Genomic DNA, 27,154 nt, shown 5'->3' on the forward strand with positions numbered 1-27,154 from the left:
AGAACAGGATGGATCATGTCTGAGTGGAAGCAATTTGAAATGCTGCCAGAAATGTTAGTTTCTCTCTCTTCATAAACACAGAATACATTTTACAACGAGTGTAGTAGTGCATTGCAGATAAAGCTCTTAAAGTATAATATATCAAACAATTGCCACAGGCATACAAAAAGCGCCTTTAATTATTATGCTCACTCAATCTCACTGAACACTTCCACATTTGCTAATGGGAAACCTAACATGATTACCGATAGTCTTGAATGAATCTTGAACAATGATGAGTGAGAAAATTACAGACATACAAATATCATACCCCCCCAAGACATGCTAACCTCTCACTATTACAATAACAGGGGAGGTTAGCATTGGGGGGGGCTATGATATCTGTGGGTCTTTCTCACTCATCATTATTTACGATTCATTCAAGACTATCCATAATAATGGTAGCATCCACATTAACGTAGAAGTGTTTAGAAACATATTCTTATTTACAATAAAAGAGTCTCCAAAATGACACAATACATTATTTACCATTCATTTCTAGTGGGCATAAAATAATCTGAAACAACCAAAACAAACAGCAAATGCCTCCAACACGTGTAGTCAAACTTAATTTAATCATCGATTGCTATGAATATTGGACAAAATACTAAACTTGAGACTACTTTAATACACATAAGTGAATTTGTCTCAATACTTTTGGTCCCCTAAAATGAGAGGACGATGTACAAAAAGTGCAAAAAGTCACATTAAAGCTGACAGTCTGCACTTTAACCTCATAGTCATTGTATCATTTCAAATTCAAAGTTCTGGAGTACAGAGCCAAAACAACAACAAAATTGTCAACATCCCAGTAAATACAAAGGGCACTGTATATATTTGTAACACTCAAAGCAGATGCCAAAATACAGTATAATGCATCTCTGCAAAAGCTGAAATACTTAAGTGTATATAATGTGTCATGTGTGCATTTAAAGCAATGCTGCCTGGGCGGCCTTCTCATATTCAGCACTGCACCCCTGGGCGTAATTCAGCTCAGTATGTGGCTTTATCTTTAGGGTCTGTTCTCTCTGTCCTGTTCTTAGGAAGAACACGCAAGGGTAAGAACATCAATAATAAATCAAAGCCTCAACAGCTCACCTAAAAATACACAGGGCCCAATCAATTGTAGCTATCAGCAGGGGATGAGGCAGAGCTTAGTGGAGGCCAATAATACAAAGGTAGGACTTTGGTTGCAAGTGAGCATTTAATGATCAACCTGATATATAAGAGGCCATGTCTGCACTTATCAGATGGGGCTTTTGGCAGTAGACTGATGCAGTGCTTCTAGTGGACTGAAATAGGAGCCGTTACTCATTTTGGGTGCCGGTATTGTTTATATTTAGGTCGCGGAACTCTGCAATATTTTTAACCCAATATTCTATAAAGAGATGCTGGTTCTCAAGCAGTAGTTCCAGCTCAAGTCTAGCACTGAATTGATGTCCTTGTTGAATTGAGAATGCCCAGGCCGGTGGTGGCTGGGAGGAAAGTCCCTTGGCTGAAGACTAGTAGGCAAAGCGCTGACTCTGCCGGTAGCCCAACTTGTCCAGGTTAGGGTTGCAGGCAAACTGGATCATGGGGGGCGGACCGCACATGAGCACCAAGGTGTCGTCACTGGGGGCAGGCAGGTGCTCCTGGATCATGTCTGCGTTGATGAAGCCCTCACTGTACTCCCAGCCTGAGCCACACAAATGGATCTTATTCAATCTTTCATGGGATCGCAAACAAGTACCGGTATGCATAAGGATTCAAATAAAATAAAATGTATTTGTCACATACAGTTTACAGCAGTTTTTTTGTACATTTTAAATGGAAACTTTATTTAACTAGGCAAGTCAGCTAAGAACAAATTCTTATTTACAATGATGGCCTACCGGTGAACAGCAGGTTAACTGCCTTGTTCAGGGGCAGAATGACAGACTTTTACCTTGTCAGCTCGGGGATTCGATCCAGCAACCTTTCAGTTACTGGCCCAACACTAACCACTAGGCTACTTGCAGCGAACGGTGCAGTGAAAGGCTTATGTGCTAGCTCCCTCAACAATGCAGTACATTAACCAATAATAACAATGAAGAGTCAAGTCAAACATAATAAGTAGTAGAAGAGGTCAGTATGCATAGTAAAAATGGACTGTTATACTATTTAGTAATATAGTGGTTATTGGAATCAATAGTATATATTAGAACAGCAGCGTTGAATGTGTGTGTATACGAGTTCTGAGTGTGAATGTGTGTGTGTGTGTGTGTGTGTGTGTGTGTGTGTGTGTGTGTTAATGGGTGCTTCTGTGTGTGTGTGTCTGTAAGGGTTGGATTTGTGGGTAGTCAGTGCAAATAATTTACAAGGTGCATATACTGGAGTCTCTCTGGTGCAAATAGTCTCTAAGGTAACGTTACATGTCTGTGCAGGGAGACGGCCAGGTTTAGCTTTTCAGACTGCTGAAAAGCTATTGTGACATAATATACACAATGAATACTAATTCAAAATGATAATACAAATTGACACATTTTGTTAAGACTTCTGAAATCTGGGATGCCAACACTTAAGCAACGCAAGCAAAAGCCATAAACCACATACCCTCGGGTGCCCTGTCCACTGTAAACCACAGCTTGAAGCGGTCTGGGTGTCTGACTTGGACCTCCTCCAGCTCATCCCTCAGCAGGATGTCCTTCTCAGTCTGAACACATATACACACACACAGTTAACAAAGGTGTCTGGTTCAGTGTTAACTCTCAACCTAAGCAAGCCTATGAGCTACATCCACAGTGATGCTAGTAATAAGCATTTATCTATCCTTTATTTATAGAGATGATATTAAAAGTCTAGGAGAGACCAGTGTGAGCTGCGGCCACACACCTGGTTGGCATACAGCAGGCTGCAGGTGGTGCTTTCACTGGGGTCCTTCATGATTGCGCGCACCAGCTGTAGCATAGGGGTGATGCCTACAGACAGGGAAGGGAGTTCAGCACCAGGAACTAAAAGCACTCTACATTTACCTGTGCGTAGACAACATTTAAGTGTTTAAGTTCAGAGGGCAGGGTTGCATAGGGTAGATTCACCTGTTCCTCCAGCTATCAGACCCACAGTACTGGCAACTTTTATCTCAGCAGGAGACTTTTTGTCTGTCTGAACTGCAAACTGCCCTGTTGAATTTAATGGGAGAAAGCAATGAGACAACTAAGCCAACACAATTATTACTTTCCTTTTCCAGTGTGTGCTTGGGGAGCTATCTTGTCCAAAATGGAAGACAGTTGTTGGTTGTGTCCATTATCATCTAATAATACATTTCAGTGGCAATACAGTACAATTATATTCTTTAGGCAGTGCTTTTCTGGAGCATGAAAGTTGCAAAATGTGATTACTTGGAGATTTTCCACATAACACAAGTACTGCCGACTTATTCAGTAGACTTAAGGTTGAAAACAAGTATGTACACACATGATCAGTCTCAGCCAGCCACACCACACTTAAGCACACAAAGCTAAAACACCCAGTCCATTGGAGACTATGTGTGTGTCCCAAATAGCTCCTGATTCTTATGGGCCCTGGTAAAAAGTAATGCACTATATAGGAAATAGGGTACCATTTGGGACACATCATTTTTGTATATATCAGAGGGAGGTTGTGCCAGGCAGCAGACTGGCCGTACCATGTCCTTTGTACTCCAGCAGGCCTCCTGGTCCTCTGAAGTCTACCACATCTCCCAGCTGCAAACTCTCCAGGTATTGGGACATCTTCCCCCCGTCAGGAAACTTGAGGTGCACATTCCTGAAGTAGATCTGGGGAGAAATTTTATCCATGAAATACACTTTGCAGATCAGGGTCCGTATGTATCAAGCTTCTCATAATATGAGTGCTGATTTAGGGATCCGTTTTTAATTTTAGATCACAAATAATAAGATTACATGGACAAAGGGAACCTGATCCTAGATCAGCACTACTACTCTGAGATGCTTGATACATACAGACCCAGGTTTGATAGTACTAGTGTGTTCATATTCAGAATATGATATAGGATTGCTTGGACAAGCCATACATACCTTCACAACCAGATCAACATATCCTTTGTCGTCGTCACTGGACACAGGTGTGTATGGTCTGACTACCAGGCTGCCGTCAATACGGGCAGAGAGGTATACATGATTACCTAGAAGAAACAAATAAGGTGGTTAGAAACAAAGTCAACACTGACTTAAAATAGCGCTAGGGTCATTGGGTGTGGCTTCATCCTCTGATTGTTCTGCTAAATGACTCATACAGTAGAGAGCATTCCAGGAACGCAAATCAAGTATTACGTTGCGAGTCTAATTAATATGCTGGTGAGCTAAAGGACTATTTAGATTAATGGAACTGAATTCTACAAAATAATAATCAATGATCAAAAACTGTCACTTGACAAAACCCAGAAAGAACAATGTGCAAGTGAAGACTTACCTACAGGGAGTCCCAGGATATGTTCTGTTGAGGGAAGTCGAAAGCGAAACCTGCGAGTATCATGGTTGATCACCTATGAAAAGAGGCCATAGAGCCATGCATACACTATACAGTTGAAGTCGGAAGTCTACATACACCTAAGACAATTACATTTAAACTCAGTTTCACAATTACTGACATATAATCCTAGTAAAAATTCCCTGTCTTTGGTCAGTTAGGATCAACACTTTATTTTAAGAATGTGAAATGTCAGAATAATAGTAGAGAATGATTTATTTCAGCTGTTATTTTTTTCATCACATACCCAGTGGGTCAGAAGTTTACATACACTCAATTAGTATTTGGTAGTATTGCCTTTAAATTGTTTAACTTGGGTCAAACGTTTTGGGTAGCCTTCCACAAGCTTCCCACAATAAGTTGGGTGAATTTTGGCCAATTCCTCCTGACAGAGCTGGTGTAACTGAGTCAGGTTTGTAGGCCTCCTTGCTCGCACACGCCTTTTCAGTTCTGCCCACACATTTTCTATAGGATTGAGGTCAGGGCTTTATGATGGCCACTCCAATAACTTGACTTTGTTGTCCTTAAGCCATTTCGCCACAACATTGGAAGTATGCTTGTGGTCATTGTCCATTTGGAAGACCCATTTGCAACCAAGCTTTAACTTCCTGCCTGATGTCTTGAGATGTTGCTTCAATATTTCCACATCATTTTCCTACCTCATGATGGCATCTATTTTGTGAAGTGCACCAGTCACTCCTGCAGCAAAGCACCCCCACAACATGATGCTGCCACCCCCGTACTTCACAGTTGGGACGGTGTTCTTCGGCTTGGAAACGTCCCCTTTTTTCCTCCAAACATAACGATGGTCATTATGGCCAAAAGGTTCTATTAATGTTTCATCAGACCATAGGACATTTCTCCAAAAAGTACAATCTTTGTCCACATGTGAAGTTGCAAACCGTAGTCTGGCTTTTTTATGGCGGTTTTGGAGCAGTGGCTTCTTCCTTGCTGAGCGGCCTTTTCAGTTATGTTGATATAGGACTCGTTTCACTGTGGATATAAATACTTTGTACCTGTTTCTTCCAGCATCTTCACAAGGTCCTTTGCTGTTGTTCTGGGATTGATTTGCACTTCTCGAACCAAAGTACGTTCATCTCTAGGAGACAGAACGTGTCTCCTTCCTAAGCGTTGTGACGTCTGCGTGGTCCCATAGTGTTTATACTTGCGTACTATTGTTTGTACAGATGAACGTGGTACCTTCAGCCATTTGGAAATTGCTCCCAAGGATGAACCAGACTTGTGGAGGTCTACAATTTCTTTCTGAGGTCTTGGCTGATTTCTTTTGATTTTCCCATGATGTCAAGCAAAGAGGCACTGAGTTTGAAGGTAGGCCTTGAAATACATCCACAGGTACACCTCCAATTGACTCAAATGATGTCAATTAGCCTATCAGAAGCTTCTAAAGCCATGACATCATTTTCTGGAATTATGCAAGCTGTTTAAAGGCACAGTCAACTTCTGACCCACTGGAATTGTGATACAGTGAATTATAAGTGAAATAATCTGTCTGTAAACAATTGTTGGAAAAATTACTTGTGTCATGCACAAAGTATATGTCCTAACCGACTTGCCAAAACTATAGTTTGTTAACAAGAAAATGTGTGGAGTGGTTGAAAAACAAGTTTTAATGATTCCAACCTAAGTGTATGTAAACTTCCGACTTCAACTGTATATACAAAAGTATGTGGACCTTTAAATTACTGGATTTGGCTATTTCAGTCACATCCGTTGCTGAGAGGTGTATAAAAATTGATCACACAGCCATGCAATCTCCATAGACAAACATTGGCAGTGGAATGGCCTTACTGAAGAGCTCAGTGACTTTCAACGTGGCATCGTACCTTACCAACAAGTCAGTTCGTCAAATTTCAACCCTGCTACAGCTGACCCGGTCAACTGGAAGTGCTGAAGATCACCATGCGCAATGCCAAGCGCCGGCTGGAGTGGTGTAAAGCTCGCCACCATTGGACTCTGGAGCAGTGGAAACACGTTCTTTGGATTGATGAATCACGCTTCACCATCTGGCAATCTGACGGACAAATCTGGGTTTGGCGGATTGCCAGGAGATTGCTACCTGCCCCAATGCCAACTGTAAAGTTTGGTGGAGGAGGAATAGGTCCAGTGAAGGGAAATCTTAACACTACAGCATAAAATGACATTCTAGACGATTCTGTGCTTCCAACTTTGTGGCAACAGTTTGGGGAAGGCCCTTTCCTGTTCAGCATGACAATGCTCCCATACACAAAGCTAGGTCCATACAGAAATGCTTTGTCGAGGTCGGTGTGGAAGAACTTGACTGGCCTGCACAGAGCTCTGACCTCAACCCCATCAAACACATTTGGGATGAATTGGAAAGAAAACTGCGAGCCAGGCCTAATCGCCCAACATCAGTGCCCGACCTCACTAATTATCTTGTGGCTGAATGGAAGTAAGTCCCCGCAGCAATATTCCAACATCTAGTGGAAAGCCTTCCCAGATGAGTGGAGGCTGTTATAGCAGCAAAAGGGGACCAACTCCATATTGACGCCCATGATTTTGGAATGAGATGTTCCACGAGCAGGTGTCCACATACTTTTGGTCATGTAGTGTACATTGGTTGTCACAATGCAATGCATCAAGCACGACTATCAACATTCGGTAAAATGTTAAGACAAAAATTATTTCCATGAAGTACATATATGAATTAGGCACAGGCCTCTGAAGCACAGACCAAAAATTTATAATTAATTTGATACAGAGTATCTGTTTCAATAGCCCACAGTACCTCTTTATCGATGAGTGTTAGCTGGTATTTTTGAGTAGGGTCAAGCAAGGTGACTGGAGGCTTCTTCTTCTTGCCTAGATAGAGGGCTACAATTATGCCCACAGTGGACAGCAATACCACCCCAGCAGTCACAGCTACCGTCGTGGACTATATACAAGAGAGAAATAAGGTTTTGTGGTATAATAATAACAAATCACAAATCCTTCAAAGTATTCACAACCCTTGACTTTTTCCACATGTTGTTGTTACACAAAGTTGGACTAAAATGGATTTGTCATTTTTTGTCAACGATCTACACTATGTAATGTAAAATAAAACACTAATATATCTTGATTAGACAAGTATTCAACCCCTTGAGTCAATACATGTTAGCATCCCCTTTGGCAGCGATTAAAGCTGTGAGTCTTTCTGGGTAAGTCTCTAAGAGCCCTGAACACCTCGATTGTTCAATATTTTTTGCATAAAAAAAAAAAAATTCTCCAAGCTGTCAAGTTGGTTGTTAATCATTGCTAGACAGCCATTTTCAAGTCATGCCATAGATTTTCAATCTGATTCAAGTCAAAACTGTAACTAGACTCGGTAAGCAACTCCAGTGTATATTTGGCCTTGTGGTTTAGGTTATTGTCCTGCTGAAAGGTGAATTTGTCTCCCAGTGTCTGTTGAAAGCAGACTGAACCAGTTTTTCTTCTAAGATTTTGCCTGTGCTTAGATCTATTACGTTAATTTGTACCTTAAAAAACTCCCTATTCCTTTCCAATGACAAGCATACCCATAACATGATGCGGCTTGAATGTATAAAGAGTGGTACTCAGTGATGTGTTGGATTTGCTTCAAACATAATGCTTTGTATTCAGGACATAGAGTTCATTTCTTGCCACATTTTTTTGCAGTTCTACTTCAGTGCCTTATTGCAAAAAGGATGCATTCTGTACAGGCTTCCTTCTTTTCCCTCTGCCATATAGGTTAGTATTGTAGAGTAACTACAATGTTGCTGACCCATCCTCAGTTCTCCTATCACAGCCAATCAACTCCGTAACTATTTTAAAACATCACCATTGGCCTCATGGTGAAATCCTTGAGCGGTTTCCTTCCTCTCCAGCAACTTAATTGGGGAGGACGCCTGTATCTTTGTGGGGACTGGGTGTATTGATACACCATCCGAAGCGTAATGAATAACTTCACCATGCTCAAAGGGATATTCATTATCTATTCATTTAATTTGTACCCATCTACCAATAGTTGCCCTTCTTTGCAAGGCATTGGAAAACCTCCCTGGTCTTTGTGGTTGAATCAGTGTTTGTAATATGAGGTACAGAGATGTTGTCATTCAAAAATCATGTTAACTTCTTATGGCTGCAGGGGCAGTATTGAGTAGCTTGGATGAAAGGTGCACAGACGTGCCCAGAGTAAACGGCCTGCTCCTCAGTCATAGTTGCTAATATATGCATATTATTATTAGTATTGGATAGAAAACACTCTGAAGTTTCTAAAACTGTTTGAATTATGTCTGTGAGTAACAGAACTCATATAGCAGGCAAAAACCTGAGAAAAAATCCAAACAGGAAGTGGAAATTCTGAGGCTGGTCGATTTTCAACCAAGATCCCATTGAAATCACAGCGAGATATGGATGAGTTTGCACTTCCTATGGATTCCACTAGATGTCAACAGTCTGTAGAACTTTGTCTGATGCCTCTACTATGAAGGGGGGCCGAATGAGAGGGGAATTAGTCAGGTCTGCCATGACCTGACCATTCTTTGACCATGCACGTTCACATGAGGGAGCTCTGTTCCATCGCTCATCTGAAGTCAATGTAATTCTCCGGTTGGAACGTTATTCAAGATTTATGTTAAAAACATTCTAAAGATTGATTCAATACATCGTTTGACATGTTTCTACGGACTGTTACGGAACTTTTGGACATTTCGTCAGGTTTTAGTGAACGCGCTTCCCTGACGTTGGATGTGTTTACCAAACACGCTACAAAAATAGCTATTTGGACATAAATGATGGACATTACCGAAAAAACGATCATTTCTTGTGGAAGTGGGAGTCCTGGGAGTGCATTCCGACAAAGATCAGCAAAGGTAAGTGAAGATTTATAATTCTTTTTATGAGTTTTGTTGACTGCACAATTTGGGCGGGTAACTGTATGGCTTGCTTTTGTGGCTGAATGCTGTTTTCAGATTATTGAATATTGTGTTTTGCCGTAAAGCTTTTTGAAATCTGACACAGCGGTTGCATTAAGAACAAGTGTATATTTAATTCTATGTGAAACATGTATCTTTCATCAAAGTTTATGATGAGTATTTCTGTTATTTGACGTGGCTCTCTGCAAATTCTCCAGATATTTTTGAGGCATTTCTGAACATGGCGCCACTGTAAACTGAGGTTTTTGGATATAAATATGAACTTAATCGAACAAGACATATATGTATTGTGTAACATGAAGTCCTATCAGTGTCATCTGATGAAGATCATCAAAGGTTAGTGATTCATTTTATCTCTATTTGTGCTTTTTGTGACTCCTCTCTTTGGCTAGAAAAATGGCTGAATGTTTCTGTGTTGGTGGTGACCTAACAATCGTTTGTGGTGCTTTCGCTGAAAAGCCTATTTGACATCGTACACTTTGGTGGGATTAACAACAAGACCTTTAAAATGGTATAAGACACATGTATGTTTGATGAATTTTAATTATGAGATTTCTGTTGTTTGAATTTGGCGCCCTGCACTTTCACTGGCTGTTGTCATATCGATCCCTTTACCGGGACTGCAGCCATAAGAAGTTTTAAACACTATAATTGCACACCAAGTCCATGCAACTTGTGATTTTTACTCCTGAATTTATTTAAGCTTGTCATAACAAATGGGTTGAATACTTACTGACTCAAGACATTTCAGCATTTCATATTTTTTATGAATTTGTAAACAAAAAAAACAAAAAACATAATTCACTTTGACCTTATGGGGTATTGTGTGTAGGCCAGTGACCTAAAATCTAATTTCCCCCCATTTTAAATGCAGGTTGTAACACAACAAAATGTTTAAGAAGTCATGATGTGTGAAGACTTAAGGCACTGTAAAACTGTTTTCATTCTGCAAATGTTCTGCTATTATACGTTACATTTTTTCAAGGCACTTCGTCAGGCATTGTCTCAGAATTAACAAAATAGCAGTCTTCCTGATGACATTTGTCACTGACAGTGTAGTTGCTTTTTAAATACAACCAATGTCAGACAAAAGTTGACAACTATGATGGTATCTGGAATTCTAAGGTTAAAAAAAGCATTGCTTGCGGTGACAGACATACCAGCAGTTGGTTGCTTGGCTGGCAGCTAGGCAAGATGAGTCACTTGCACAAGTTTACAACATGAGTCACTAGTTAGTTATATTTTAATCAGTTCAATGTCAGAGCCAAATCTTCAAATATGTGCGTTTAATTTGACCAGTTCAGGGAATAGACGTTATCTGATAGCTGCAGTGCTTTGTTCCCACTCTCTGTTTAACAAAGTACCGCAAATTAGCTGACTAGTTAGCCAGTCATACGGTTGCTTGCTACCTATCAGGTGATGCTTGGAACGTTAACTAGCTAAAGTAGCTACTGTACGCAGACAAGCAACACTGGAAATCATTTATTTAAACGACAGGATATTCTTACCAATGCGTACTTCATGGCGATTCTGAATGCCCCAGAGCAAGGTTATATTGTTGAAGCGAAGATGTACTTTGCTAGCTATAAATTATCAGAGAAGGCACACCCAAAGAATTGAGTTGATGGGAGGGCGTATTTAGCGGTTACACCAAATTTGTCCAACTTCCGTTGGAGAGAAGAGGAAAACCAACCCTATTTTACAGCAGCACGATTGTGATACTACTGCAAGGAGTATACGTCAGCGTTGTTCTCAAGTGAAATATTCTGCCATAAAAGGTAGTAAAATAAAGTATGCTGTGGATGGCATATGCAATGAAATCAAGAAGATGCATTGAATCTTGAAAACCAACTACTAGATTTACTTCAAAAGAATGTACTTTTACTGTTTGGAACATTTAAATTCAGCTTAGTTTGGGTGAAAAAAAGCATAATCAATGGTTTACATACTCAATACAACAAAGTAATACCTAGTTTTATTTTCCCTTCATTTTTTTTAATTTTTTTTTACCAATACTACTTAATTAGTATTATGCCCTCCCACAGCAAGTACTTTAAGTAAGACATACCCACAGCAGAGCCTTTAAGGCTGGCCTGCGTAAATACCTAAATTGAACCGTAAAATATGTAAATTGGCCTCTTTTCCTTGGTAACCACTGACCAAGCTAGATGACATTGGCATCTCAATCTAACCTGGTACAGTACATTTAAATAAAGGAGGCCATCTGAAAGTACTGGGTAAGACTACTACTCCTCTATTATATCTCTAGGCCAGGGTCAGTGAGACTAGACTCTGGATCTCATGTTCAGCTCCTATGATGCGCTCAGGCAAGGATCTTCTTGACGTAGTTGCGGACGTTGACATGGAGCTGATGGGAGGTGGCACTGAAGATCTCTGTGGCCAAAGCCCTGGTCTCCTCTGATCCATTCCACAGTGCACGGTACACAGGCAGTGTGTACTTCTGTTTCCCCTGGGAGCAAGATACAATTTAATATGCTAAGATACTACTATTTACATGATTGTTTCAGACACCTGAAAAATACTCTTAACTTTAAACGGACACTATAAAAATACACATATGGTATATCACACACACATAAATATATTATATTTACTATAATAAAACAAACTAGCCTAAAAAAATGTGCCTGACAAATACTATAATTTATTGTTATTATTTTGTACTTTTAACCATTGTTCTCCTCAATTGGTAGTTAGTCTTGTCCCATCGCTGCAACTCCTGTACGGACTCGGGAAAGGCAAAGGTCGAGAGCCATGTGTCCTCCGAAACACGACCCTGTCAAGCCGCACTGCTTCTTGACACACTGCTCGCTTAACCCGGAAATGTGTCGGAGGGAACACCGTACAACTGGCCACCAAGTCAGCTTGCAGGCGCCCAGCCCGCCACAAGGAGTCACTAGAGCGCGATGGGACAAGGACATCCCGGCCGGCCAAACCCTTCCCTAACCCGGACGACGCTGGGCTAATTGTGCGCCACCTCATGGCCGGCTGTAACACAGCCTGGGATCGAACCCGAGTCTGTAGTGTCTGTGATGCAGTGCCTTAGATCACTGCGCCACTCGGGAGGCCCTATAAGTTGAGGACCAAACATTTGTTTTTCTGACCTGGCAGCTGAGGAAGCTGCGCACATGTTGATATCCTGGCTGGTGATGATTCTTGGCGACCATCAGGGCCCAGCGCAGTCGTAGCTCAGCGTTGTTTGACATCACGATGTGAGGGTACTGCTCCTCCAGTTTCTCCATATTACCTTATCAAAGTCGGAGGGATGGTACATCATTGGTGTGACTCATTTCAAAAGTAGTGTACGCACATCCAGACTTGCAGGTGCAAGTTACAAAAAGTAAAGTAATGATATAAAGAATAGAGATCCACACACTGAGGAATTGGGGTGAATCACATGCATCTTCAGAACAACGATTGTGCTAAAGGTATCAGTACAGAAGTGTTGTTACCATCGTGTCCTACCTCTAGGCAGTGGGGACTTCTCTATGATCTTTTCCAAGAAGTAGACAGCCTGGTTAGTCTTCCAGGCCTGGATGTTGGTCTTCTTGATGCTGGCCATATCCAGGACCTCAGCAGCCCACAGCTCTGACAGCTGCTCAGCAGGCTTCATCAGGCTCTTGCCAGCCGACAGGTCAGGGAGGTAGGGAGGCCAACCGGGCACATTGAGCCAGCTATCAAATTCCAGACCTAGCAAAGAGACCACAAGGAGAGTGAGGTCAGTTTGCTGTTACAATCTCACTTCCAAGCTTAAATACTCATTATAAAAAGGCAACTACGACCCTAAAAGGCCAATCTAACACTAAAAGCAACTACTGTGTTTTACCCTTAATCATGTCTACTCCTTTCTTCTTCAGGTCAGGGAAATACTCCAGGAAGAACTCCAGAGCGTCCTCTGCCATAACACTGCGGAACTTGAACTTGTCAACGTAGGCCTGTGAGAAGAAACACCCACATGTCAGACTGTTGCCCTAATATACATATACAGTACCAGTCAAAAGTTGACACGCATACTCTGGAATGAGTTTCTTTAGTTTGACTATTCTCTACATTGTAGAATAATAACAAAGTCCAAAAAAGAGATTCTACAAATTAGCCACCCTTTGCCTTGATGACAGCTTTGCACACTCTTGGCATTCTCTCAACCAGCTTCACCTGGAATGCTTTTCCATCAGTCTTGAAGGAGTTCCCACATTCACATATTTGATGTCTTCACTATTATTCTACAATGTAGAAAATAGTAAAAATAGAAGAAAAACCCTGGAATGAGTAGGTGTCCAAACTTTTGACTGGTACTGTAAGTATTCACACCTAGCAGTCTTTCAATGGGTTTCATGTCTGGGCTTTGGCCACTCAAGGACCTTCACATTATTTTTCTGAAGCCATTCCAGCATTGCTTTGGCTATATCCTTGGGGTCATTCTCCTGTTGGAATGTAACATTTTCGCTCTAGTCTAAGGTTGTTTGCACTCTGACGCAGGTCCTCATCAAGGATTTGCCAGTATTTGGCTCCATTTATTGTTCCCTTTATCCTTACCAGTCTCCCAGTCCCTGACGCTGAAAAACATCCCCAGAGTATGATGCTACCACCCCTATGCTTCACAGTAGGGATGGTGTTCGACGGGTGATTAGCTGTGCCTGGTTTCCACCAGACATAGTGCTTTGCATTCAGGCCAAGTAGTTTTTTTTTAAATTCATCAGACCACAGAATATTTTGCCACGTGAATTCATTCACGTGTCTTTTTGCAAACTCCAGGCGTGCTATCATGTGCCTTTTTTTCAGGAGTGGCTTCCATCTGGCCACTCCCATACAGCCCAGATTGGTGAAGTGCTGTAGAGACTGTTGTCCTTCTGGCAGGTTCTCCTATCAGCCAAGGAACTCTGTACTTCTGTCAGAGTGGTCATTGGGTTCTTGGTCACCACCCTGACCAAGATCCTTCTTGCCCGGTTCCTTAGTTTGGTCGGACGACTAGCTCTAAGCAGTCTGGGTAGTTCCATATTTTTCCAATTTTCAAATGATGGCAACCACTGTGCTCTTGGAAACGTTCAACACTCTAGAAATAGTTTTATACCGTTCCCCAGATATATGCCTCATCACATCTCGGCGAGCTACAGACTGGTCCTTGGAATTCATGGTATAGTTTCTGCTCTGACATGCACTTTCAACTGTAAAACCTTATATACAGTGGTGTAAAGTACTTTAGTAAAAATACTTTAAAATACTACTCAATAAGTTTTTTGTTGTACTATTCATATTTTTGCCAACTTTTACTTCACTACATTCCAAAATAAAATGATGTACTTTATACTCCATACATTTTCCGTAACACCCAAATGTACTCGTTACATTTTGACAGGAAAATGGTCCAATTACTTTTTATACTTACATTTAAGTCATTTAGCAGACGCTCTTATCCAGAGCGACTTACAAATTGGAAAGTTCATACATATTCATCCTGGTCCCCCCGTGGGGAATGAATCCACAACCCTGGCGTTGCAAGCGCCATGCTCTACCAACTGAGCCACACGGGACCATACTTAAGAATATTTTTGCAATTTTATTTATTTTTGATACTTAAGTATATTTAAAACCAAATACTTTTAGACTTTTACTCAAGTAGTATTTTACTGGGTGACTTTCACTTGAGACATTTTCTATTAATGCATCTTTACTTTTACTCAAGTAAAGACACATGAGTACTTTTCCACCACTGCTTATATAGACAGGTGTGTTTCTTTCTAAATCATGTCCAAACAACTGAATTGTCTACAGGTGGACTCCAATCAAGTTGTAGTGACATCTCAAGGATGATCAAAGGAAATTGGATGCACCAGAGCTCAATTTGGAGTGTCAGAGCAAAGTGGTGTGAATAGATATTTCTGTATTTAAATTATCAATAAATGTTCAAACATTTCAAAAAACATGTTTTCACTTTGTCATTAAAATTACATATTTAAATACATTTTTAATTCAGGCTGTAACAACAAACTGTGGAATAAGTCAAGGGGTATGAATACTTTCTGAAGGCACTGTAGAATGAGGAGCAACACCAACCTTGAGGAAGGCATCGAAGTGACTCTGGTCTCCAGCCAGGTGGGCCAGGTAAGAGACGAAACAGAAGCCCTTCTCATATGGCGTCTCATTGTAAGTGTCATCAGGGTCAACACCTGAGGGATGGGAGAAAATAAAATGTTTTGCTTTAACTTGAGCAGTCATGATCAAGTGTATCAGTTCTATTGGGTCTGCAGCTCCATAGGCAAATCTCAGTCGGATTAACTACTAATTAAACTAAGACCACTGGGCTACTAATGGAATTGGTCTTGGCTTTAGCCTTAGCAGTCAAGGCTAAATGTAAGCAGTCTGACCTGGTTTGATCTTCACACGCAGTTTATTGAGAGGGTGGTCCTCTCCGGTGTTGTCCATGTGCTGTCTGAGTAAAGCCCTCCCAGTCGCTGCCTCCAGACTAGTGATGGCCTCTCCTGCAAATAATAACACAATAGACATCAGGGCTTTGAGAGTGATAAGACAGCCAGGTATGCACAAATAGCTGTGTAGACAACTACTGTTTACTTTCAAATGGAAAGAGTTGTGGGACTTGAGGATGAGCCCATCATACAATTTTTTTATTTTTTTTATTTCACCTTTATTTAACCAGGTAGGCTAGTTGAGAACAAGTTCTCATTTGCAACTGCGACCTGGCCAAGATAAAGCATAGCAGTGTGAACAGACAACACAGAGTTACACATGGAGTAAACAATAAACAAGTCAATAACATGGTAGAAAAAAAGAGAATCTATATACAATGTGTGCAAAAGGCATGAGGTAGGCAATAAATCGAATAATTACAATTTAGCAGATTAACACTGGAGTGATAAATCATCAGATGATCATGTGCAAGAAGAGATACTGGTGTGCAAAAGAGCAGAAAAGTAAATAAATAAAAGCAGTATGGGGGGTGAGGTAGGTAAATTGGGTGGGTAGTTTACAGATGGACTATGTACAGCTGCAGCGATCGGTTAGCTGCTCGGATAGCAGATTTTTAAAGTTGTTGAGGGAGATAAAAGTTTCCAACTTCAGAGATTTTTGCAATTCGTTCCAGTCGCAGGCAGCAGAGAACTGGAAGGAAAGGCGTCCAAATGAGGTTTTAGCTTTAGGGATGATCAGTGAGATACACCTGCTGGAGCGCGTGCTGCGGGTGGGTGTAGCCATCGTGACCAGTGAACTGAGATAAGGCGGCACTTTACCTAGCATAGCCTTGTAGATGACCTGGAGCCAGTGGGTCTGACGACGAACATGTAGCGAGGGCCAGCCGACTAGGGCATACAGGTCGCAGTGGTGGGTCGTATAAGGTGCTTTAGTAACAAAACGAATGGCACTGTGATAAACTGCATCCAGTTTGCTGAGTAGAGTGTTGGAAGCTATTTTGTAGATGACATCGCCGAAGTCGAGGATCGGTAGGATAGTCAGTTTTACTAGGGTAAGTTTGGCGGCGTGAGTGAAGGAGGCTTTGTTGCGGAATAGAAAGCCGATTCTTGATTTGATTTTGGATTGGAGATGTTTGATATGAGTCTGGAAGGAGAGTTTGCAGTCTAGCCAGACACCTAGGTACTTATAGATGTCCACATATTCTAGGTCGGAACCGTCCAGGGTGGTGATGCTAGTCGGGCGTGCGGGTGCAGGCAGCGAACGGTTGAAAAGCATGCATTTGGTTTTACTAGCGTTTAAGAGCAGTTGGAGGCCACGGAAGGAGTGTTGTATGGCATTGAAGCTCGTTTGGAGGTTAGATAGCACAGTGTCCAAGGAAGGGCCGGAAGTATATAGAATGGTGTCGTCTGCGTAGAGGTGGATCAGGGAATCGCCCGCAGCAAGAGCAACATCATTGATGTATACAGAGAAAAGAGTCGGCCCGAGAATTGAACCCTGTGGTACCCCCATAGAGACTGCCAGAGGACCGGACAACATGCCCTCCGATTTGACACACTGAACTCTGTCTGCAAAGTAGTTGGTGAACCAGGCAAGGCAGTCATTAGAAAAACCGAGGCTACTGAGTCTGCCGATAAGAATATGGTGATTGACAGAGTCGAAAGCCTTGGCCAGGTCGATGAAGACGGCTGCACAGTAATGTCTTTTATCGATGGCGGTTATGATATCGTTTAGTACCTTGAGCGTGGCTGAGGTGCACCCGTGACCGGCTCGGAAACCGGATTGCACAGCGGAGAAGGTACAGCAGGGCTCGCCAATCCTATTTCTGGAGAGCTACCTTTCTGTAGGTTCACTCCAACCTCAGTTGTAACTAACCTGATTCAGCTAATAAACCAGCTAATTATTTAGAATTAGGGGCACTTGATGAAGGTTGGAGTGAAACCAACTGGACAGTAGCTCTCCAGGAACATGGTTGGAGAGCCCTGGTCTACAGTAGACAAACTGTGGCAAAGTGATGTACTATGCTGATGTCGAAAGGGCTTTATAAAATCAATTTGATTGATTGACAGTCTCTTACCGTAGATCTCCCTGCACACCCGGCGCTGGGCGTACATGGTGAAGCCCTCGTTGAGCCAGAAGTCACCCCAGTTGGCATTGGTTACCAGATTACCGAACCAGCTGTGGCAGATCTCGTGCACAATGACGTCAGCCAGTGAGCGGTCTCCGGCCAGGAGGCATGGGGTTACGAAAGTTAGGCAGGGGTTCTCCATGCCCCCGAAGGGGAATGACGGTGGCATGAACAGCACGTCATACCTGAGGAGACGAACCAATTATGTAGCTGTATGTTTATAAGCAGAATAAGTCATGACACTGAAAGCGCAAAGTCAGTGGTCACCATCCCTAGTCATGGAAAGAGCTACAGTGTGCAGTTTTTTTATTCTAGACTAGCACTAAGACACCTGATTCAACTAATCAAGGTGTTGATTAGCTGTTGTCAGGTCTTGTGTTTTAGTGCAGTGCTGGAACAAAATCCTGCATTCCCTGTAGTTCTTCAGAACCAGGGTTGTTGACTGACCACTGAAGTATTGGACCATATTGTTAATTGGGGAATTTCACCTTCCCCAGACGTAGGGTCCAAATAGTTTCTCTCCCACAACCAGAAATTCCTCGATGACTCCGTCGTACTCCTGCTTGGCTGCCTGCAGCAGGCATGGCTCTGTCCACACTCGGGTCCTAAAAGATACAGATGTACAATTACTACCAAGCATTGAAACTCCATAAGCAAACACTATCATGCATGTTCTTCAAAGCACATTCTTCAGCAGCATTTTATGGCCCATAAGTAGCAAGTGCAGTTTTCATTCAAGTTGAACATTCACCCTGCTTTTTGATTCTCATCTCTCTAATCAGTCTGACACAGAGAATGCATTTTGCGGGTCAATGACCAACACGCCCAGGTTGTTATCAATAAATGCTTTAGACGGGAGAAGAATATTGTCTTGTACCTAACGTGAGGGTAGGTGAGGTCTATACTAGAAGCAGAACGCTTAACACTGTCAAATTACGCCCCTTACATGACCAAAACAAATTGTCAAACTGTCACAAGATTTAGAGGCCTAGCCTGGGTGCCAGTCTATTTCTGATCTCTTGACAATTCCTTGTGGAATTGTCATATTTGGCTTGAGCACAAACAAATCAACAGCACAAACAGATCTGGGACCTATCCAAGGCCACCAGGGGCGGCAGGTAGCCTAGTGGTTAGAGCGTTGAGCCAGTAACCAAAAGGTTGCTAGATCAAATCCCAGAGCTGTCGTTCTGCCCCTGAACAAGGCAGTTAACCCACTGTTCCTAGGCCGTCATTGTAAATAAGAATTTGTTCTTAATTGACACCTTAAATAAAGGTTAAATAAAAAAATATTTTAAAAAGGCAACGTAGAGACTCTTTCACCTTGGCCCCACCTCCGCAGAGACTAAGTCTCCTACAGCCAAGGCCACCAGGTAGGAAGGGATGGGCTGTTCCATGGTGAACAGGAACGTGTTGTCTGCCATCCTGTGTTCTCCCTTACTGGCACTCATGACTGCTGTGAAACCATCAGGAACCTGTGGAGGCAGACAGGGCAGTCTTGGGCCAGAGTCATCATGATCGATGATGGTACCAATATCCATTACTAATACAGACAAAGTAGTCAGAATGGTGGATAAGGTGAGTTTCCCACCATACGTTAAGAGCTTTTTCAGCAATGTGTGTTAATACTAGACCTATAATTCAGAGTGCTTTAAGTATTGAAAAACAAGTGAACACAACAAGGCAAAGCACATGAAGTTGAATGACAGGGCAAAATAGAATAAACAGGACAATAGACAAAAAAGATGTGAATGACAAAAAATAAAAACACAGAAGCTTAATTATCCTGCAAAGAGAAATAGATTGTGAGACAGCATTGTCTCTGTGGTTATCCTCCCATGGACATTGGCTCATTCAGAGTCCAGTCCAGGGGCTCACCTTCACGGCGGCCGAGTAGGTGCTCTTGACAGCCGGCGTGTCAAAGCAGGGGAAGAAGGAGCGGTTGAGCACGGCCTGGCCCTGGGTGAAGACGTAAGGCTTGGCCTTCCCAGCTGTCTGCTCTGGATCCAGCCAGCACACCTAGTGGGTAAGGGGGGGCAGAGACCAGGGCTTGAGTGTGGTGGTAGGGGCACACTTTACCTTCACAGCAACCGAGTAGGGGCTCTTAGTCATGGGGGTGTGGAAGCCAGGGAACAGGCTGCGGTTCAGCACAGGGAAGCCAGAGGTGTAGAGGAAAGGCTCTTTCTTTTCGGCAGTCTGAGCAGGCTCCAGCCATGATATCTACAAATGTATGCTGGGTTTAATGAGGATGATGCAGTTTTCATGAATAGGCACTCATTTGTTGCACTTATGTACAGTGCATTCGTAAAATATTTTGACCCCTTCCACATTTTGTTATGTTACAGCCTTATTCGAAAATGGATTAAATAACCAAAAAATACTCAAGCTACACACAATATCCCATCAAGACAAAGCAAAAACAGATTAAGAAATGTTTGGCATAGTTATTCATTATAAACTGAAATATTACATTTACTTAAGTATTCAGACCCTTTACTCTGTACTTTGTTGAAGCACCATTGGCAGTGATTACAGCCTCAAGTCTTCTTGGGTATGATGCTACAAGCTTGGCACACCTGTATTTGGGGTGTTCCTCCCATTCTTATCTGCAGATCCTCTCAAGTTCTGTCAGGTCGGATGGGGAGTGTAGCTGCACAGCTATTTTCAGGTATCTCCAGAGATGTTCGATCAGGTTCAACTCCAGGCTCAAGGCTGGGTCACTCAAGGACATTCAGAGACTTGTCCCGAAGCCACTCCTGCGTTGTCTGGCTGTGTGCTTCGGGTCATTGTCCTGTTGGAAGGTTAACCTTCGCCCCAGTCTGAGGTCCTGAGCGCTCTGGAACAGGTCTTCATCAAGGATCTCTCTGTACTTTGCTCCGTTCATCTTTCCCTCGATGCTGACTAGTCTCCCAGTCCCTGCCGCTGAAAAACATCCCCACAGCATGATGCGGCCACCACCATGCTTCACCGTAGAGATGGTGTCAGGTTTCCTCCAGACGTGACGCTTGGCATTCAGGCCAAAGAGTTCAATCTTTGCTTCATCAGATAATCTTGTTTCTCATGGTCTGAGTCTTTAGGTGCCTTTTGGAAAACTCAAATCAGGCTGTCATGTGCCTTTTACTAAGGAGTGTCTTCCTTCTGGCCACTCTACCATAAAAGGTCTGATTGGTGGAGTGGTGCAGAGATAGGTCCTTCTGGAAGGTTCTCCCATCTCCACAGAGGAACTCTTGAGCTCTGTCAGAGTGACCATCAGGTTCTTGGTCACCTCCCTGACCAAGGCCCTTCTCCCCAGATTGCTCAGCTCTAGGAAGTCTTGGTGGTTCCAAACTGCTTCCATTTAAGAATGCCACTGTGTTCTTGGGGACCTTCAATGCTGCAGACACTTTTTGGTACCCTTCCCCAGATCTGTGCCTCGACACAATCCTGTCTCGGAGCTCTACAGACAATTCCTTTCAACCTCATGACTTGGCTTTTGCTCTGACATGCACTGTCAACTGTGGGACCTTATATAGACAGGTGTGTGCCTTTCCAAATCATGTCCAATAATTTAATTTAATTTACCACAGATGGACTCCAATCAAGTTGTAGAAACATCAAGGATGATCAATGGAAACAGGATGCACCTGAGCTCATTTTAGAGTCTCATTGCAAAGGTTCTGAATACTTATGTAGATAAGGTACACTACCATTCAAAAGTTTGGGGTCACTTAGATATTTCCTTGTTTTCCATGAAAACATACATGAAATGAGTAGCAAAATGTATAGGAAATATAGTCAAGACGTTGACAAGGTTATAAATAATGATTTTTAATTGAAACAATAATTGTGTCCTTCAAACTTTGCTTTCGTCAAATAATCTTCCATTTGCTGCAATTACAGCCTTGCAGACCGTTGGCATTCTAGTTGTCAATTTGTTGAGGTAATCTGAAGAGATTTCACCCCATGCTTCCTGAAGCACCTCCCACAAATTGGATTGGCACTTCTTACGTACCATACGGTCAAGCTGCTCCCACAACAGCTCAATAGGGTTGAGATCCGGTGACTGTGCTGGCCACTCCATTATAGACAGAATACCAGCGGACTGCTTCTTCCCTAAATAGTTCTTGCATAGTTTGGAGCTGTGCTTTTGCATAGTTTGGAGCTGTGCTTTCATTGTCCTGTTGTAGGAGGAAATTGGCTCCACTTAAGCGCCGTTCACAGGGTATGGCATGGTGTTGCAAGATTCCTTTAACCCTGTACAAATCTCCCACTTTACCACCAAAGCACCCCCAGACCATCACATTACCTCCACCATGCCTGACAGATGGCGTCAAGAACTCCTCCAGCATCTTTAATTTTTTCTGCGTCTCACAAATGTTCCTTTGTGATCCGAACACCGGATCACAAAAAAAAACTGTTTTCGCTTTGTCGTAATGGGGTATTGTGTGTAGATTGAGGGGGGGGGGGGGCATAATCCATTTTAGAATAAGGTTGTAATTTAACAAAATGTGGAAAAAGTCAAGGGGTCTGAATACTTTCCAAATGGAGTGCATACTTCCAAGAAATGTGAAACTAAAAACCATGAAACGTTGCAGACTATGAATATAATGTATAGCCAACAGAGTTGATCTAATTTGAAAAGAAAAAAGGTTTTAAATATACTGAACAAAAATATAAAACGCAACAATTAACCATTTTACTGAGTTACAGTTCATAATTTAAAAAACGGCGCGGTAGAAAGGACCTTTCTCAACAACATTGACGCCCTGAATTTAGCAGCTGCTAAATCAACAGATCAGTTGGAAAAAGTGATGGGCTACTTTCTGCACACGCCAAAGTCAGTGTAAACCGGAGTGACTTGACACAACGCTGGCCAAACAAGATGTAGCTACAAACAACACAGAGTTAAATGGTTCCAGTCTACCGTGAAGTGTTCATCCATGTATACGGACGGGTAAGAGTCTAGCTACATTTTAAGATATACGTTTTTAATTTTGTCAGAGTCGTTTTCATTGCAAGATAAAGAGTACTGTTAGCTAGTTATGGAACGTTACGTGTATGATCTGTGTAGTAATATTATTTGAATCAGAGAACCTAGTTGTTAGCTTTAGCTACCTGCAGATTCATACTACAGCTATGACAATGTTTGTATAGGTAGTAGTGTGAGTTGGGATTATGTCAGTTTATTGCTTAGTTAGCTAGCTACATGGCTAAACAAGACTCCACTTCGACAGATGATTAAATGACCCGTCAAGTTAGTCAGGTGTGTCTGGCGGTGCTTATGGCCATCTATTGTATTTCATGTGTGTCAGGTAAGCATCATCTAATAATTATAAAATATTTGTATCTGGACACTTTTTTATATTGCTACTGCACAAGTAACCATTTTACTGTACAGTTTACACCATCTGTATCCTGTGGATGTGACTTATAAAGTTAGATCATATTTGATATCGTGTGTGTTACCAAAGACGGTAATGTGAAGAACAACATGACCTGCATCAAAATCAGATTAGGATACAGGCCAAGGACTAGATAGTGTATTTTTACCTGGAATTTTTCCTTATTGTAGGCCACTACTTTTACCACTTCTGGTCTTAATCTTTGGTTGTTTACTAAACTACTCACTCTGTTTAACACATGGCCTCACATGTGAATCCTGAAAGAGAAGGGTGAGGCTAAGAAGGTGTGAACGATGCTGAATGGATGTAGACAAAGAAGAGCTCTCCAGTAGGTGTGCCAAAACATTCCAGGACCATTTTCTCAAAAGTGGGGTTACAAGTTTCTGAACTTTTAAAGCAGAATTACTTTCCCATTGTTCTTCAACTGCAGTGCATGATATACCAGTCTCTACTTTTATCCAACATTGATTTATTTTTATTTTTAACATTCACATTTTTCTACATAAGACCGAATCGAGGTGGTCGGTCACATAAGGAAATCAGTCAATTTATTTAAATTCATTAGGCCCTAATCTTTGGATTTCACATGACTGGGCAGGAGCACAGCCATAGGCCTGGGAGGGCATAGGCCCACCCAATTGAGAGCCAGGCCCACCCAATTGAGAGCCAGGCCCAGCCAATAAGAAATACTTTTTCCCCACAAAAGGGCTTTATTACAGACAGAAATGTTCCTCAGTTTCATCAGCTGTCTGGTTTCAGATAATCCTGCAAGTGAAGAAGCCGGATGTGGTTACACGTGGTCTGCAGTTGTGAGGCCAGTTGAACTGCCAAATTCTCTAAAACGACGGTGGTGGCTTATCTCAGAGAAATTAACATTCAATTATCTGGCAACAGCTCTGGTGGACATTCCTGCAGTCAGCATGCCAATTGTACACTCCCTCAAAACTTTACACATCTGTGGCATTGTGTTGTGACAAATCTGCAAATTTTAGAGTGGCCTTTTATTGGCCCCAGCCCGGTGTAATGATCATGCTGTTTAATCAGCTTCTTGATATGCCACACCTGTCAGGTGGATAGATCATCTCGGCAAAGGAGAAATGTACACCAACAGGGATATAAACAAATTTGTGCACAAAATGAGAGAAATAAGCTTTTTGTGCGTATGTAAAAAAAAATATATATATATTTCAGCTCATTAAAAAATGGGACCAACATTTTACATGTTGCGTTTATAATTTTCTTCTGTATAGGTTCAAATAGAAATACATTCTTAGTAACCAATCATCTGGAAGTAACAAGCTAGTGTTGTTGTTGCTAGGTAGAGTGACTCTAGTTACGACGGCTGAATGACATTCTCTTACCCCTGGTCCATCCGAAGCAAGAAACTTGACCACCACTCGAAACTGTTCCTCAATTTTACATGGTGCTGGGAATTTTACAACCAGTGTGGTGCCATAACTGGTGAAATTGCGCGTCATGAATTCTACTTTCACCGAATCCGAATCATCTTCACTTCGGCAGTAGGACACCTCTTGCATTGAGAGGGAGGGATGAATGTCCAACAGTAGCTCGCTTTGAGAATCTTGGATGCATTTCAGCTGTAGCGTTTCAGTTCCTCTCAAAGTTCTCTTCTCAAAGTCCACGCTTAGATCCAAGTGGAAGTGTTTTATCTTGAATTGACGAAAGCTCGAAGACGTAGCCACGTCCTCTGCTAGATCGGAGTGCAGTTTGAGAGATTTTTCCATATTTTAGTAGCCTACAGCAAGAATAACTGGGTAAACGTGAGTCTTCCTCCAACGATTGGCTGCACCGCTTCTTCTTCTTCTTCCTCGGTGGGATGTATCGGCGATTGGCATCCAACAGCTGCACATCTCCAGCATCAACACACAAAAAAGTACTTCTGGGTCACGGAAATCTTCAAAATAAAAGTCCCCGCATAATAGTAGAAAAGTGTCAATAACCTGTATTTATTCATGATATATGAAAAATAAATTACAATGATTCATATTTGTTAATATTTAAGTGACATTTGGCTTTTAAAACATGTTCCAAGTTCCAATAAATGCCACCAATGCGAATCACTGTATATGGAATACATATTGGCTTATAGAGCAAACACTATTCTGGGTTCCGTAGTAGAAGTATTTTAGGTGAAAAATATGGGTTGTTTATGAATTCTAAGAATCCAATAAAAAGGGATGAAAAATGTAGGTGCTGGATTTTAGGCCGGTAGCAACCACCACAGGGTGTCCGTTCAGAACCCAAGGAAGCAGTAGTTCCAGTTCAAGGGTTTAATGAAGATACACACACACACACACACATACAACACCACTCTCTGTGATACTAATTGTGCTTATTTAACTGCATGCACAATAAAACATCATAAAGAAAATAAAAAAATTCTAAGGAGGTAGAATAAGCAGTGGTGGAAAAGTACTCAAATGTCATACTTGAGTAAAAGTAAAGATATATTAAGAAAATGACTCAAGTAAAAGTAAAAGTCACAGAGTAAAATACTACTTGAGTAAAAGTCTAAAAGTATTTGGTTTTGAATATACTTAAGTATCAAAATTAAATGGAATTGCTCAAATATACTTAAGTATCAAAAGTAAAAGTATAAATAATTTCAAATTCCTTATATTAAGCAAACCAGACGCCACTATTTAATTTTTATTGACGGATAGCCAGGGGCACACTCCAACACTCAGACATCATTTACAAACAAAGCATTTGTGTTTAGTGAGTCTGCCAGATCAGAGGCAGTAGGGATGACCAGGCATGTTCTCTTGATAAGTGCGTGAATTGGACCCTTTTCCTGTCAAAATGTAAGGAGTACCTTTGGGTGTCAGGGAAAATGTATGGAGTATAAAGTTTCTTTGGGAATGTAGTGAAGTAAAAGTAAAAGTAGTATAAATAGTCAAGTATAAATAGTAAAGTAAAGTACAGATACAACAAAATAACGTAGTACTTTAACGTATTTTTACTTAAGTACTTTACACCACTGAGAATAAGCAGGAGACAAAAACCAGTTGGTCATCAGAACGGAAACTACAGACTGCCTGAGGCCCAGCCTGGTCCAGTATTACAATAAATCCCGGGGAAAAAGGCTGCTGATTGGCTAATAAAATTATGATTACCAAGACCTTATTTCAATAAAAAAAATATATATACATTTGGGGTCTTGGAAAGGAGATGAGCTGGCCGTTTTTACAGTAGGGAATATTTAGTAGGGTCTGTATCTGGGTGCCGCAGTAAAAGTATTGTAGGAAATACTTCGTCAGGTATATAAAATGTACACGTATGGTGTCATTTCATGGAGCTTTTAATAATACGCAGTGTTGCTGGCCTTTTACTCCACCCATTCCATTGGTGGCCACAATTTGAAGCACTGTATATGTAATACATACTGGCTTATGCCAGGGGTTCTTAAGGACCCAAATGAGAAATTCTATGTTTTCCTGGGACCAAAGCTTATGAAAACATGCAACTAGACGTAAATATTTGTACATTTCATTGCCCTTATGCTTAAAACAAATGCAATATAGACAAAAAAATGACAATTAAATGAAATACCCATATAAATAGCAATTCATGCTTATTTTTCCTGATTAAAAACACTTAAATATCTGTCTAGGTTGAAACTGTTGCTGTTAAAATACAATAAATCATTTTAATTCTGAACTGGAATTAACTAATTGATCACATCACACAGATGTATAACAGAACACACACACACAAACACAGTCCTAATCAGATGTGTGTGG

At 41.6% G+C, this 27,154-nt stretch overlaps 2 protein-coding genes across 3 annotated transcripts; both read right to left on the bottom strand.

Annotated features, from left to right (window-relative positions):
• Positions 1-161: 161 nt before the first annotated feature.
• Positions 162-11,132, bottom strand: LOC139561510 (NADH-cytochrome b5 reductase 3-like). The gene is made up of 9 exons (XM_071378692.1): positions 10,949-11,132; positions 7,292-7,438; positions 4,468-4,540; positions 4,074-4,180; positions 3,683-3,812; positions 3,093-3,176; positions 2,890-2,975; positions 2,611-2,710; positions 162-1,714 (listed from the first exon to the last, which is right to left on the bottom strand). Exons 1-9 carry the CDS (start codon positions 10,961-10,963, stop codon positions 1,542-1,544), a joined length of 915 nt encoding a protein of 304 aa, XP_071234793.1. The 5' UTR covers positions 10,964-11,132; the 3' UTR covers positions 162-1,541.
• Positions 11,133-11,278: 146 nt separating this feature from the next.
• Positions 11,279-25,304, bottom strand: rnpep (arginyl aminopeptidase (aminopeptidase B)). Of its 2 annotated transcripts, none has more exons than XM_071378646.1 (11): positions 24,752-25,304; positions 19,888-20,028; positions 19,333-19,484; positions 18,501-18,617; positions 17,962-18,197; positions 15,827-15,940; positions 15,516-15,628; positions 13,288-13,396; positions 12,927-13,151; positions 12,566-12,708; positions 11,279-11,910 (listed from the first exon to the last, which is right to left on the bottom strand). In XM_071378646.1, the coding sequence occupies exons 1-11, from the start codon at positions 25,133-25,135 to the stop codon at positions 11,764-11,766; spliced, it is 1,881 nt and encodes a 626-aa protein (XP_071234747.1). In that variant the 5' UTR covers positions 25,136-25,304; the 3' UTR covers positions 11,279-11,763. The 2 variants fall into 2 exon arrangements, with proteins under 2 accessions (XP_071234747.1, XP_071234758.1); XM_071378657.1 differs by lacking the exon at positions 19,888-20,028 and adding an exon at positions 20,089-20,229 and having other exon boundaries at positions 24,752-25,253.
• Between the last annotated feature and the right edge of the window lie 1,850 nt (positions 25,305-27,154).

This window comes from Salvelinus alpinus, chromosome 2 (genome assembly GCF_045679555.1).
Source record: "Salvelinus alpinus chromosome 2, SLU_Salpinus.1, whole genome shotgun sequence".
In the NCBI taxonomy this organism is placed as follows: Eukaryota; Metazoa; Chordata; class Actinopteri; order Salmoniformes; family Salmonidae; genus Salvelinus; species Salvelinus alpinus.